A 14,127-nucleotide genomic window follows, 5' to 3' on the forward strand; every position below is an offset into this window, starting at 1 on the left:
TCATCCGTAATGACGTCATCAAGATGGCGGCTGTAAAAGGATGCTGGGTTGCCATGAATTGGTTATAACACTCAAATGCCTAACCGATTTTTATGAAATTTGGCACACAAGTGCTTGAATAAATTATCTCGGCACAGGTTGTCAATGGTCGAGTTTGATCAAGTTGTTTCAAAATGGCGGCCGTTACTAACTTAAATAATAATAAAATTTCAGTATTTATTTGTTCTCAACTCCCTCCAGAGATCTGCGGCAACCTATTCATTTTCCTTGCAATCAAAGGTTGTGATGCCGTCCCTGCATTTCATAGGATAGGCAAAACACCCCCACCACAGCAAACCTGCATATTAAGTGAGTTTCCATTTCCCTGATTTGATTTTAAATAAAATCAATTTCAATAACATTAGGTTTCATGAGTAGGTCTACCTAGGTTTGCTGCTACAGGGAGAGTAATAAAGTGATTTTTTATTAACATATTAATAGCTTAGTTTCAAATAAATCAATTTGCCAAGTTTCATTAAAATATAATCACAAACAAGCAAACTACAACCGTTTATGTATTCTGCGTAATAATAACATGGAAATTTAAAATTTACAATGTTTTAAATTTTCTTGGCAACCAATAACCTTATGCAAACACTTTAATGCACTAAATTATTTGTTTCATTAAGCTCTACAAAAAAGTTTAGAGATAAATTATGTAATTTCATGTTTTGAGAGTCAAACATAAGAAACCCACATTTTTACCCTTTAAATCCCCCTAAAAACCCCGTTCCCATGGCCCGACCACGCTGGTTCGTCGTTCGAAGAAACCAATTAAGGTAGAAGATACCAATTAATTTTTTTACGCGAACTAGCATGACCGGATTATGGAATCGGGGGTCCCCATAAACCCCCGGTTTTATGGGGTAAAAATTGGGTTTTCCCATTTTGGAGCAAAAAAAACATAAGATTTGGCAATTTCTTTCCCAACCATATTGTGGAGCCTAAAAAAACAAATAATTTAGTATATTGAAGTGTCGTTATGCGGCTAATGGTTACGGAGAAAATTTTTTAAATTTAAAATTCCCATGTTATTCTTATGGATAAATATTTAAACTGTTGTACTTTGCTTGTTTATGAAATATTTTAATCAAATTTGAAAAATGTATTCATTTTAAACCAAACTATTATATTTCACAAAAAAAACACGTTATTACCCTCCCTGTTGCAGCAAACCTAAGTACTCGTTAAACCAATGCTATTTAAATGGGGAATAAATGTGATATTTTTAAGGAGATATTTTAGAGTAAATCCAATCAGGCAAATGGAAATTCGCTTAGTCTGCAGGTTTGCTGCGGCGGGGGTATTATAAGTTAATTAGTTAAGGAGAAAATTCAAAACAGCGTACATAAATTTAAAATTCCCATGTTATTATTACGGAGAGTACATAAACGGTTGTAGTTTGCTTGTTTATGGATATATTTTAATGACACTTGGCAAATTTATTAATTTTAAACTGAGCTATTAATATAAACTCACTTTATTACCCTCCCTGTAGCAGCAAACCTAGGTATGTACTCATGAAACTTAATGTTATTGAAATTGATTTAATTGAAAATCAAATCAGGGCAATGGAAGCTCACATAGTCTGCAGGTTTGCTGTGGTGGGGGTATTTTATATTCTATGACATGCAGAGATGGCATCACAACCTGTGATTGCAAGGAAAATGAATAGGTAGCTGCAGATCTCTGGAGGGAGTTGAGAACAAAAAACACTGAAAAATGTTTATTATTTTAGTTATTAACGGCCGCCATTTTGAAACGACTTTATCAAACTCGACCATTGACAACCTGTGCCGAGATATTGTATTCAAGCACTTGTGTGCCAAATTTCATAAAAATCGGTTCAGGCATTCGGTTATTATAGCCAATTCATGGCGACCCAGCATCCTCTTACTGCCGCCATCTTTATGACGTCATTACGGACGACCGAGGTCCTTAAAAATTGGGGACTGGGCGGTTTTAGGTTCAGAAACTTACTATAACCACCTAAAATCACAGTCTCCCCGCCAGAACTGAAATATTTTGCTGCTACCCGACCAGACTATATGCTGATACATGTGTAGGTTTATCTTGAAGAGTTTGAACATTATAAGTCAGGTTAGATGTAGCGGGGGTCTGGGGTTAGCTCTGTCATCAACGAACCAATGTATTTAGTCAGCTGACAATTTGGTGTGTTTGTGATGTATAAATATTTTACCATAGTATAGTCTACTATAGATTAACATTAGCAGATTAGACTCTGTAGGATACGTTTTACATACAGTACTTTTATTTCATACATAAATTAACCCTGGAATCTGCTTGGTTAAGTATTTTCAACTTCAAAAACTCCAATTTGTATGTGGCAGGTGCTGTATCGACCATGAATCATCTTTATTTTTATTTTTGTAAATGTGGATTTTTTGGTAGGTTTGTCAGTAAATTGATAGCTTGTGGTTTCCAGAAACATGTACTTCAGCCTACACTTGTTGGGTGTTGCTGCTCTTCTGGTACTACCCATCTTTCCAGCTGGGACCCGTCGGCAGCCGTCTCCCATTAAAGATCAGTTCACCAAGGTCGCTTCCAACGGTCTTTCAGTCGGCATTCAGGGTTAATCTTCATCTTCTCATCTCCATCTTCTCACACACAACCTACATCATTCCTACAACTAACAGAGTCACTATGTTACTGTGCGGCTGTGAAATCTTTATTTTCTATTGTCTAAAGCTTTTATATTTCCTTGTAGGTATTGTCTACGCTAATTTAGTAATTTCTTACCAAGAGGGTTTGTCAAAATCATCCTGGACGTGTTACTCGTTTGTAACTAGTTGGTCAACGAATAGTATTGTACAAATGAGTACAAGTTTATTATTTTTTATACAAGAAGATATTTTACTGGTGTGTTTCTATTGGCTATTGGTGATATTTATACGTTGTTACTTTATACATAAATGTTTTATAACAAAAGAGTTTTATAGAAACACTTGTTATGTGATGTGATTTTTCATAGTATTTATTTTTGTTAGAGAAAGTATTTTAGATCAAAAGTTTGTTAGAGTAAAGATTTTTAATTGGTTTTTAGTATATTATTGAAATGTTGTTGAAGGAATCAAACTTACACATGCAATACTCATCTCGTAGTTTTCCTGTTTTTTTTTATTTTTTATTTAATGTTACTTTCCTTAAAATTATAATAGACTCTTGCTTTAAAACATTAACTACATTATGTACAGTGTACCTCACTTTATCCGCTACAGCTACTGAATCATTTAGATTGTGATTTATCTGGGCAAATATGGCATTAGTCAAAACAATATAATTATAGCAATAGTGCAGTTTGCCCCTAGGGTGCCAAATTGAAAGTGCAACCGTTGTATAAAAGTGTTTTTAAAAGTCTGTCTCACTGAGATAAGCCATATGTATATATAGTCCACAAAAAGGTTAAATAACTGTTAACTGTTGTCGCCTTTTGGTCCATGTTTATCCTACTGGATTTCGGTACTAAGGAGTTCAGATTTCTGGATTTTGGTATCATTTAGACACTTGGCATCGTCAATTCCTTATAAGAACCATTCTTGTCTGAAGAGGTGTGTCAAAATTTCATATAAAACACTAGTCGACTGTTATTTAACATAGTTTTACTTTCGCGACACGTGCACGAGTAGGACATATGGAGGGCCGCCAGACATGTGTCGAGACTCGGCTGCGACTCACTTATAATATAATCCTTTAAAACTGCTCCTTGTAAGAATATGATGAACAATCTTTACTCATTTTGTTTCCTGCTTTAGTTATTTACTTATTACCATTTTTGTGGTTATGTCGTTAGTATGTAAGTTACAAGCAAAAGTGTTTAATTTGTTATATGCTTATTCCTTAATTCACACACTGCTTTGATTGATCATTTTCAGCAGCCAAAGTCGTTACTTAGGCTTTAACTACTTAAATATTTAAAAGTAGGACTAACAAATTTTATCACATCTACTCAGTTAAAGGCTGCAGTTTCTTACAGTTTTTAGGGTAGGTACATTTAATTTTTTTTATAATTCTGATCTTTTGTCCACTCTATTGAATCAGTTTAGATAAAGTTAGGTATACTGTTTAACAGCTTATCCACCTTTTACTGTATTTTTTATATATTATTATTTTGTTATTAGAGAGTTTTTGCACTTGATGTTAACTAAATACGCTAAACGTTAAACATTAATTTGTAGTGATTATCGTTTACCGGCCTCAATAGCGTATAGCCACTATTTTACGGGATTTATCGTAGTGTTTTATTGTAAACGTTAAAGTCAGCTGTTAAGTGTAAACAATTAAACATAACCTAAGTTGAAAGTGTGTGCTAAGTTCATTTTTTAAGCTTGATCAGAATTTTTTAATTTGTCTTCGATAAGGATAAACATGTTTGAGATTCACCCTAAATCATTAAATAATAGTGTTATTAAAAGAAGTTCTATGTGAAAACTATAGAACTTTGATCAGTTATAGCTCCTAAAGCTGATAAAGTTCAAATGTCCTCTATAACTACAAAATCAATCGCAATTAAGTATTATTAACCCTAGCAGTGGCCAATGTTAGAAGTGGGGAATGACCAACCCATTTTGGCGATTTTGCAGACCTTTTTTTGAAAATTCTTAAAAATTCAACCGTATAAGTAAACCTAGCCAACCTCATATTCATTTTGTTCAGAAAGAACAGGAGAATCTAGAAATAGTAATATCATAATGATTTAGACAGTGTATTTTATCGGTAAAGTGAAAAAAATAAAAAGAATTTATTTTTTTGTGAAATTTCAAAAGCAGCCTCGGTATTTTTTTTCCTACGGATTTTTTATGGGAAATTCATTATATACATTTTGTAGACAATCTAATTCCCTACATAGAAATAAGTTTTTGGGGCGAAATATAATGACGAACAGAGAACCGAAAAAATTGAAAACCGTATAGGCCTAGTGTTAGTTTATGTTGTAAAAAGTTATATAATATATGTGTATACTAATAATGAAATATACATGTTTGTAAAGCTAATGAAGTAAGGAATAAAAAAAAGTCATAAAGTTTATGGTAAAAATAATTTTTTACCTATAAACATATGTATATAAAATAATGTTTTTATATTTTAGCGGTTTCGTGAGAAAAGAAAATTCACAGTATTTGGTATACAACTTTTGTAGCAAATTTGTTTACTTCAAACCAACATAATAATCTTGTAGTGTATTCAATTACCTACATACAAATTTATAACATGTTAGAAATATTTTTTTTTTTTGTACGTAACAGGGACATAATAATACAATAACCGCAAATCCGCAAAACAGTGTAAACTATACAGTGTTTGTTTTTGTTGTGAAACATCATGTAATATATGTATAAACTAATGATGATATGTACATATTTCTAAAGCTTATGAAGTAAGGAATCCAAAAAAGTCATAAGTATAATGGTAAAAAGTAATTTTCACCTCTAACTATGTGTCAATTTGAGAATGTTTTGAACTTTTTGCGGATTTTGAGAAAATGGAGTGTACAGTATTTAGTATATAACTTTTTTACCAAATTTTTTACCCCCAAACCAATATAAACATGTTGTAGTGTATTCATTTACCTTTATAAAAATGTATAACACCTTGGGTATATCATTATATAGCATATATAGCACGGCGAACTAAGGTCCGTCTCGTAGGCCTACAACAATCTCTGAATGTCAGAACCGTCAATTTTGGACATGATGCTAACAAAATACAACCTTTTATGAACACTATTTCACACAATTCAGTAATATTTATGCATAATAAAATGCATGAAGATTACTGTTATACACACACCCACAAACTTCACTAACACTAACACTACGAACTAATAACGTATTTATTTAGTAATAAATTGTGGATAACACGAGAACGAACACTCACCGGCAACAACACAAACAAACAATGGCGAATACAAGACAGCTGACAGACTGTAGCAGTAATGACTCACTTCCCTTCATGCGAGCATACAGAAATAACCCTGAGTGCAGGGCTGCCACTTTCTGAATCTATATTTCTTCCTCTTCAAAATGACATACTATATGACTAGTAATAATAAATTACACTGTATGTAATTCGTATTTTCCATATCGTCACCTGACGACCATTGGCCATTTGTTAAAAATTTTGAAAACAGCTGTTTTCATAAAATCGTACCGGTTGTGCAATCAATATTTCGTTCTAAATATCACTACCACAATGAAGATAAAATCAATGGCTATCCAGTGGTACCACCCGCAACATCCCAAGACGAAAATTACCCGAGCAGGGTAATGCCAAACAAGACGTGTTTTGCCAGTTCTCCAGTGTCGGCTGCAAAAGTCGTGCCGCGCCAAAAAATCATTTGATTTCTAATCGTCGTGACATTGTTATATACCTGCTACAGGGTTTGTTTATGTAATAAAATGAAAGTTCAGAATGTGATCTTTCGAATGGTATATGTTATTCTCATCTGAGTTGATTATAAGTGTTTTTTTTACCGTTAAAAAATTTCCGCCCATATCGTCACCAGACGACTTTGGCCATTAAGCATCAACGTCATATCCTCACCAGACGACGATTGGCCACTGCTAGGGTTAAACAGTCCTAACCTCTAAGCATTGATAAATACAACACCTTAGCTCCATTTTACGTTAAGTGTTCACGTTAAACATAATTTTTACAGAGATACAAAAACTCTAAATTTGTCGCTCTTATGTTAAACGCCAAACGCTATTTTTAACATTTTGCATTTGCATTTAACAAGATTTTCATGAAAATGCAAAACCTCTCTATTAATAGTGTTGGGCTTACACTCAACAACTGTGTCTTAGTATTATTTTGCTGCCTTAGTATTTGATCAAACACTCTTTAGCTATTCTTATTATCGCTAAAATTCACCAAAAATAGAATTTTATATCTTCCAGTTTTTTCTTTTATAAAAAAATGTTTTAATAAAAATCTTGTATTTTCAACAGTATTGTTTGTTATTCGTATTTTGTCTTCATTAACAAATTTTGTGTTGTACAGATATGTTATTAGTGTCCATATAGGTTTAGGTTTGGTTCGTAGTATTTTTTAGGTTTATTTATTATTGTGATCAGGTAATGTATGAGTAATATTAGGTGTGGTGGGTAAATCTTCTTCTTACTCTTTCTTCTGATAGTTTTAACAAATTTTTATTTTTAAAGTTTGAATAAAAATTACATTTATTTAGTGTTGGCTGTCGGTTATTTATTTATATCTCATCTGTCAATGTTGAAAACTAACAAATATTTTAGCTTTGTAACATTATTTTAATTTACAAGGTTGATTATTTAGTTCCTCTTTGTTTTGTTCAATTCTAAGATGTGTGATTAAAAAGTTATGAAATTGATTTTATAAGCCTTCCTATATTTAAGAAATATATAAGTAATGTAATGATTGGGTTTGGGCTAAAGATTACATAACAGTTTGAGTTTGTTAATATATACAATAGATGAGAGTAAGAAAGAATTTTTTTCTAATTATGTGAAAGCCGTGTTAACATTTTGAGACTAAAATTTTAAATGTTATTATAATTTAAAATAAGTATATTAACTAGTTTCAGTAGTTTCATAAATTTGGTAAATATTACCTTACATATATGCTTGTACGATTCAACATTAAAATTAATTTCAATTGAATTGTCAAGTAACTGCAAATTACATTTAGGTGAAACTATCCATATATTAAAATGCTGCATGTTTCTTGAAAACCTATTTTCTCAGCTTGTGTGCATCACAGGGAAAATCTACGCATACTGTTAGAAAGATATTTGCCTTTAGATGTACAGAATCCCTTTAAAATTAAAAAAAAATTAACATGGGCCTTATGAATTGCCATGCTGGTGACGAAGTAACAATGAAATATAAACAAAAAATCAAAACAAACGCAATAAATTTGAATCACATGTTTTATTTACGGAATGGGGTGAAAATATAGAAGTTTGCTCAGTACGTATTTTTGGTAAAGTTTTCGACCACGGGGCAACCTCTAGTTGTGCTTAAGTGCCTCTAGTAACTGGTAGTGAATTTTGTTGAAACCAGAAATTATTTTGAGTTTGATTAAGGTATGCGAGACTTAAAAATCATTAAATATAACTTTGAAAAGACTAAATAACCCATTTATTTACGACAATACATATGATTGGTAAACGAAAGAAGCAAAAATGATATCAGGAATCATCAATTTAATTACTTTTTTATATAGACAACATTAGGGTTATTAGTTTCTTCTTTAGTGGCCAGGCCTTTTATATTCCTCACTTGGGAGGTTGTGGAGGCCTAACTAAGAAATAACATAATATTGGACCAATTCGGTAGTCATAGTGTTAAAAAAGTTGTGATTATAGTGCTGTTGGTATTTAATTTTTGTAAGTTGGTTGTTGTTCTGTAGTAGTTGTTATGTATTTAACACGTTGTTGGTGATGATCATATGTGGATATTCTGCTGAGAAAGTTGACGATTTTAAAAACTTTTATTTATGTGAGAAATGCTTAATGGTATTGTCGAATATTTTTTAAACATTAATTGACAACAGTCCATAAGAAATATATTGTATAAATCGTTTCAGATTTTTATAACTATGCATTCTTTTGGTCGCAAAAAAATTCCTAAAAGAAAATGTTTGTTCAATCCCTGTAGAAGCTGCATTTAAGTATCTTGTGCTCGTTTAAGCCATTGTGGTGTAGCCTAATATTGAGCATTTCAATTTGTTTTCAATTTGCTAATGCAAACAAGCAGCTGTAAGAGATTAAATCAATTTGTCTCTTACAATTGTTTGTGTATTATACTGACGATATGTCAAACTATTGACAAGGATCCAACAATAAGCTACAACCAATTAAATAAATCAATACATGCGGCTGCTTACAATCGAAGTTTACAACAGTTGACTTTTATTTAGGAGTAAAAGACCTAAGGACCTAAAGACCAAAGGAGTAAAAAAGGTACTTTAGACCCGCAATGCATGTATTAAAATCAGCTGTTTTGCTGCAGTGCAACGAAAATCCTTTACGATTCTCTAAACTTTTTCTAGAAAATTATAGACCTAGTATGCTGTGATATAAAGTCATAAAATAGTTAATTTAAACTATACCATATGTAATGTTTCTACTGTTAATATTCTAAACTACATGAATGAGCATACTTTAAGATAGCCAGTTCTTATGGTTTTCACAAATAGATGAAAATAATTGTTTGCTGTATTTTCAATCTGTGTCATTTCTGAGTACTGCTTGTTTCAAAGGATATTTAAGGTAATTATTGGTGAATCACTTTCAGTGAAGCAATTTTTGTTGGAAATGAATTTGTTTAGATACCTGCAATTTATTTACTAGCTGGCCCGACAGACATCGTCCTGTCCTATTGTGGTTTTATGTCACATGCTCGTTCATTTTCAAGATGAGCTCGTTTGCATGGCTCAATCACATCCTGGTTGAAGTTCGTTCGCTACGCTCACTCACCTTTAGGTTTGGAGCTCGTTCGCTGCGCTCACTTGCCTTCGGGTTAGCTCGTTCGCTACGCTAACTCGCCTCCAGGTTGAAGTTTGTTCGCTACGCTCACTCACCTTTTGGTTGCAAATTAGCTGTTCTCATAAATTAAAAAAAATATAGTGCTGCACCCTGTTGGTAAACCTATTAACTTTTTAATGCTATTGAACATCACAGAATCAAATTGTTTAGCTGCACCAGCTGTTAAGATTCTTTAATTCCATTTAAATATGAGTACTCATAAGGTTAACATGGGAAACTCCAGAGCCACTGGGGCGGAGCCCTATTGACGGATCTGCACCAAACTTCACACAAACCATCCTTGAATAATGCTTAATAATGCCTAAAAGTTTCATTACAATCTGTCGAGCGGTTTTGGAGTCCATAAAGGACAAACATACAAATATACAAACATACATTGGATTTTATATATATAGATTTATTTATATTCCAACGGGAAACCCATTACATTGAAACATTACCAAGAAATAACAATAAAAATAACAATACATAACAAGAAATAACAATAAAAATCAAAGCAAGATGTGATACAAATACTACAAATAATTACAACAACAGCAGCAACGTCCTTTATAGCTCTATTGTTCTTCTTTTAGGATTGAATAAGAGTCTCTTATTTTAAAGTAGTATTCCTACTTTTTTCTTCTTACTCTCAACAAATAAACTCCTGACCAGATTGCCAGTTCTGAAGCTGAAACCTTTAGAAACTAATAGAGTGTCTTAGATTCTGCTCTTGGGTGACTATGGCAATCACAAATTGTTGCTTCTTTGATTGTGATTCATTTATAACTCAACTTAAATCAGTTGTTAAGTTTGGTTAACTATATTATTGAAACTTAAACAATGAAGAATGAAATAAACAATTTATGTATAATAGTCAATGTTTCTTTTATATTTTCTAAGGGTAATATTTGTACTCGTTTTAAGTATTGTTTAAACTTCAGATTAGCTGGTACATTTAACTATTTCTACACTATTTTATTGTATTTTACCTAGCACTTACATTAACTGTACAAGTATACACCTTACTGGCACAAGGGTACAAATTAATTTGGTGCTTTTGTGCTTTGGCAGTTTAGAGCCAATTTAACTATTGCTAAAATTTAGCTATTTTATACAATTAATAATCCTTATTTTTTCATTCTGTTGATAAATATATCACGGACATTTTTTAGCTCATAACGTTTCTACTTAACAATTTCTATACTTATTTTCAATAAAAAAAAATTATTTTGTAATTTGTAATTAATTTAATTAACCTTTCTTCCACTAATTCAACAACATTTCCCAGTTGCTGAGAGAATATATGAATTTCAACATAAAATCTGCAAGACTTTTAAATTGACACGACTTTTAAAAATTTTACCCTAAATTTAAATCAATTTATTTTTTTACTCTAAAACTTAATACATATTACTGATTTAAAAGCTATGGCTCAATTTTCTTCAAATTGGAGCGCTTATTAGTAAAAGAACACCTTAAAGTCTTCTGGTCTAACTAATTTAACAGATTTTTTTTATTCTTCTATAGTGTAAGGATTGTGTTAAACACAAATTGATTTTGTACATTTGGATTTGTTGACTAGCCAGTTTCAATTTTTTTGCAGAAGGAATTTCTGATGGCAAATACTACAGACCTGGTTTTTTTTTTCATAAACAAAAGACTGTCTATTCCACATGTAACCTATTTCTGTGACTTATTATTATAAAACTTTGTAAAATGTCATGACAATGTTTTGGATGAGAATGGAAATGCACTATTCTGAGACACTTATTTGAGTATCTCTTGTATTTAATGAAACACTGCATAAAAAAGTGTGAATAGTATGTTCAGAATTTAAATAAATGGTATCAGTAATCTGACACATACTTTCTCCCATTAGCTTGTCAACAACCTTTATCATGGTTAAGCGATAACTATGATATGTAAAAGGTAAAAATCACAAAAGTTGCATTAACTTTTGAACCTTAATTTTTACAGGAATGAGGGATTGAACTATTTTGTTTATAATTTAAGCACAATAACAGACAATTTTCGATTATTAGAGTAGTTTTTTTTATGGGAAAATAATAAAATGTACGATAACTTTTGGGCCGTAATTTTTACAATAATGGGAGTTAGTTATACCATTTTGATTAGAATTTAAAGGGCTAAAACTAAAACATACAACATTTTTATCAAAATCGTTCAGGCCATTTTTGAGGAAATCAGATTTTTCTGTTATTTCATGAGTTTTATGGAAAAATCACCAGTAAAAATAAAAATGTCAAGAAATTGAAAAAAAAACGCCTGGAGATACCATGGATTAGGACCTGCACATCAAATTTAATCCAAATCGGACCACAGGTGTAGTCTGTAGCTCTGTACACATCCACACATATAGACACACACAAACCCATACAGACATCACTTCGAAAACCACTTTTTTGGGTCCTGAGGGACCCAAAACAGGTATATCCACTCAAACTCGAAATTTTTGACGAAAACAATACTTTCTCCATATACTATGTATAGGGTGAGAAAGTAAAAATCAGTGAACAATTAATTAATCATGAGTAATGTAAGCTGAACAGTAAAACTATGTTTGGTATACTGTATACTCCTACTGTATTTGGCACATTTCTAACTTAATGGTTCTAATAAAGAAGTGTCAGTTTACTGTGCTGTAATACCGAATGCAAAGTTCCAACATTACATCTGTGCGAGCTACTTTTGTTTCAGCTGATTACAATACCTGGAGGCCAGTGCCAGTGTGTGCTAACTAGCACTTGACAGTCCCGCTCTCATCTTCCCAGCCCTCCCTGTGCCATTCATTAGTCTTTACCCCCTCCCCTCCGCAAAACATAGCACGTGTCGCAACCGTGCATACCTAATCATATTTTTAGGAATAGGTTAAGCAAATTTGCCTCAATAAAGAAGGATTTTATTTTAATTTAAGTTTGCCTGTATAAATTATTTTGGTAACCTTGGGGTTGATGTCGGCAGCTTCACATGTTTTTGGTGTGAACTAATGAATAGCCGTAACCTGTGCCACCCTTGTACCACTTGTAAACCTTGGAGAATGTAACGTCTCACACGAAAACTTGACAGGTTTAAATTTACCATGCAAAACTACTGCAGTATGTGCATAAAATTAATTCAAACTGAATTTCTAACCAATTCAAATAGTTTATAGTGTAGCCTATGTGTTAAAAGAAATTTAATTAACATATGTTCATTTACAATATTTGTAAACATCTTCAGCTCTATGTTTATCATTATCTATCTATCTATATATTAATAGGCAAGCATGTTTCTTTAAAACCTTTTTTCTCAGCTCGTGTGCATCGTAGGGAAAATCTACGCATACCGTTAGAAAGCTATTTTCCTGTAGGCGTGCAGAATCCCTTTATAAATTTAAATAGGCTCAAAGATAAGCACAAAAAATGAGTTTAAAGATTTGAAAAAAATAACATGGATCTTATGCGTTGCCATGCTGGTGACGAAATAACAACGAAATATAAACAGGAAATCAAAACAAATGGAAGAAACTCCAATCACATGTTTTATTTACAGTGTGGGGTGAAAATAGAGAAGTGAGTACATTACATATTTTTGGTCGAGTTTCGACCACTGGACGACCACTAGTACTTATTTAATATGCAAGCAAGATTTTTTGACAATTACTCCTCCGAAACTACTGAACCGATTGACATGTTTTTGGTCTCATTGGAAAAAAAGTAACGTGACGTTGTGCAGGAAACTTTCTTTTTAGGGAAATAATTAAAGAGTGAGGCCTTGGGGTCCTTTAAAGTTTCGTACTTCTCATAAGATTAATATGGGAAACAAAAATTGTTATGAAAGTCCAGCTGTTGTCAGAAATTAAAAGTGAGAAGAAGAACATATATGTCAATGATTGTAAACAGTCAATAAGTTTACTAATTTAAAAGTTTGCTACAAACATTTACTGACTTGGTTGAAATTAAATGTTTACTATTTGAATTTGGGTTGGCGTAAATATTACAATGGAAAAAAGCGAGAGACTAAACTAAACTATGGAAACATAGGAAAGTCATAGAACACCACCAGGAGAAGAAATAGAAACTTTTTTTAGAATTTACAATCATTATTATGGACAACCTAATGCGGCTACGATTAAGGCTATTTGTAGAAAACACTAAAAAACAAGATTAGCTTTTGAAAAATCAAAGATATTTACAAGAAATTGTGATTATATCGACCTGTTATAGTGTCATGTACCTACATCATGAGTATTTCCAAAATCTTTGAGTGGGATCTTTTTAAGTCATCATAAATTATGACTGTTATTTGTTGTAAAATAACGCCTGTAATACTTAGCAATTGCTCGAATTCGAGCAAAAGGGATACTAGTTTAAATTAAAGGTTCATCATCTATTTCTTTCAGTATCTTAATCTTTTTACATTTGGTCCTTCAAGCCGGATGAACGTCAATCACTCTATCCAAATGCCACTTTGATGGGGGACCCGGCAAGACAAGTTAACTCGAGGAGTGCGAAACATCAAACCGCTACTGGGATATGGAAAAAGCCGATTGTAAGTTGTGT

The 14,127-nt window shown here is 32.2% G+C and overlaps 1 protein-coding gene across 1 annotated transcript in view; it reads left to right on the forward strand.

Annotated features, from left to right (window-relative positions):
- Positions 1-7,544, forward strand: part of LOC128988609 (lysophospholipid acyltransferase 6-like) — a 30,189-nt gene extending 22,645 nt beyond the window's left edge. Inside the window, exon 11 of the mRNA XM_054410058.1 lies at positions 2,486-7,544. Within this exon, the coding sequence (XP_054266033.1) occupies positions 2,486-2,636 (151 nt within the window). The 3' untranslated portion in view covers positions 2,637-7,544. The remainder of the gene's footprint in view (positions 1-2,485) is intronic.
- Positions 7,545-14,127: the final 6,583 nt, after the last annotated feature.

The sequence above is a fragment of the Macrosteles quadrilineatus genome, unplaced genomic scaffold, assembly GCF_028750875.1.
Source record: "Macrosteles quadrilineatus isolate MER2022 unplaced genomic scaffold, UCM_ALF_1.0 Scaffold_3__2_contigs__length_128488019, whole genome shotgun sequence".
In the NCBI taxonomy this organism is placed as follows: Eukaryota; Metazoa; Arthropoda; class Insecta; order Hemiptera; family Cicadellidae; genus Macrosteles; species Macrosteles quadrilineatus.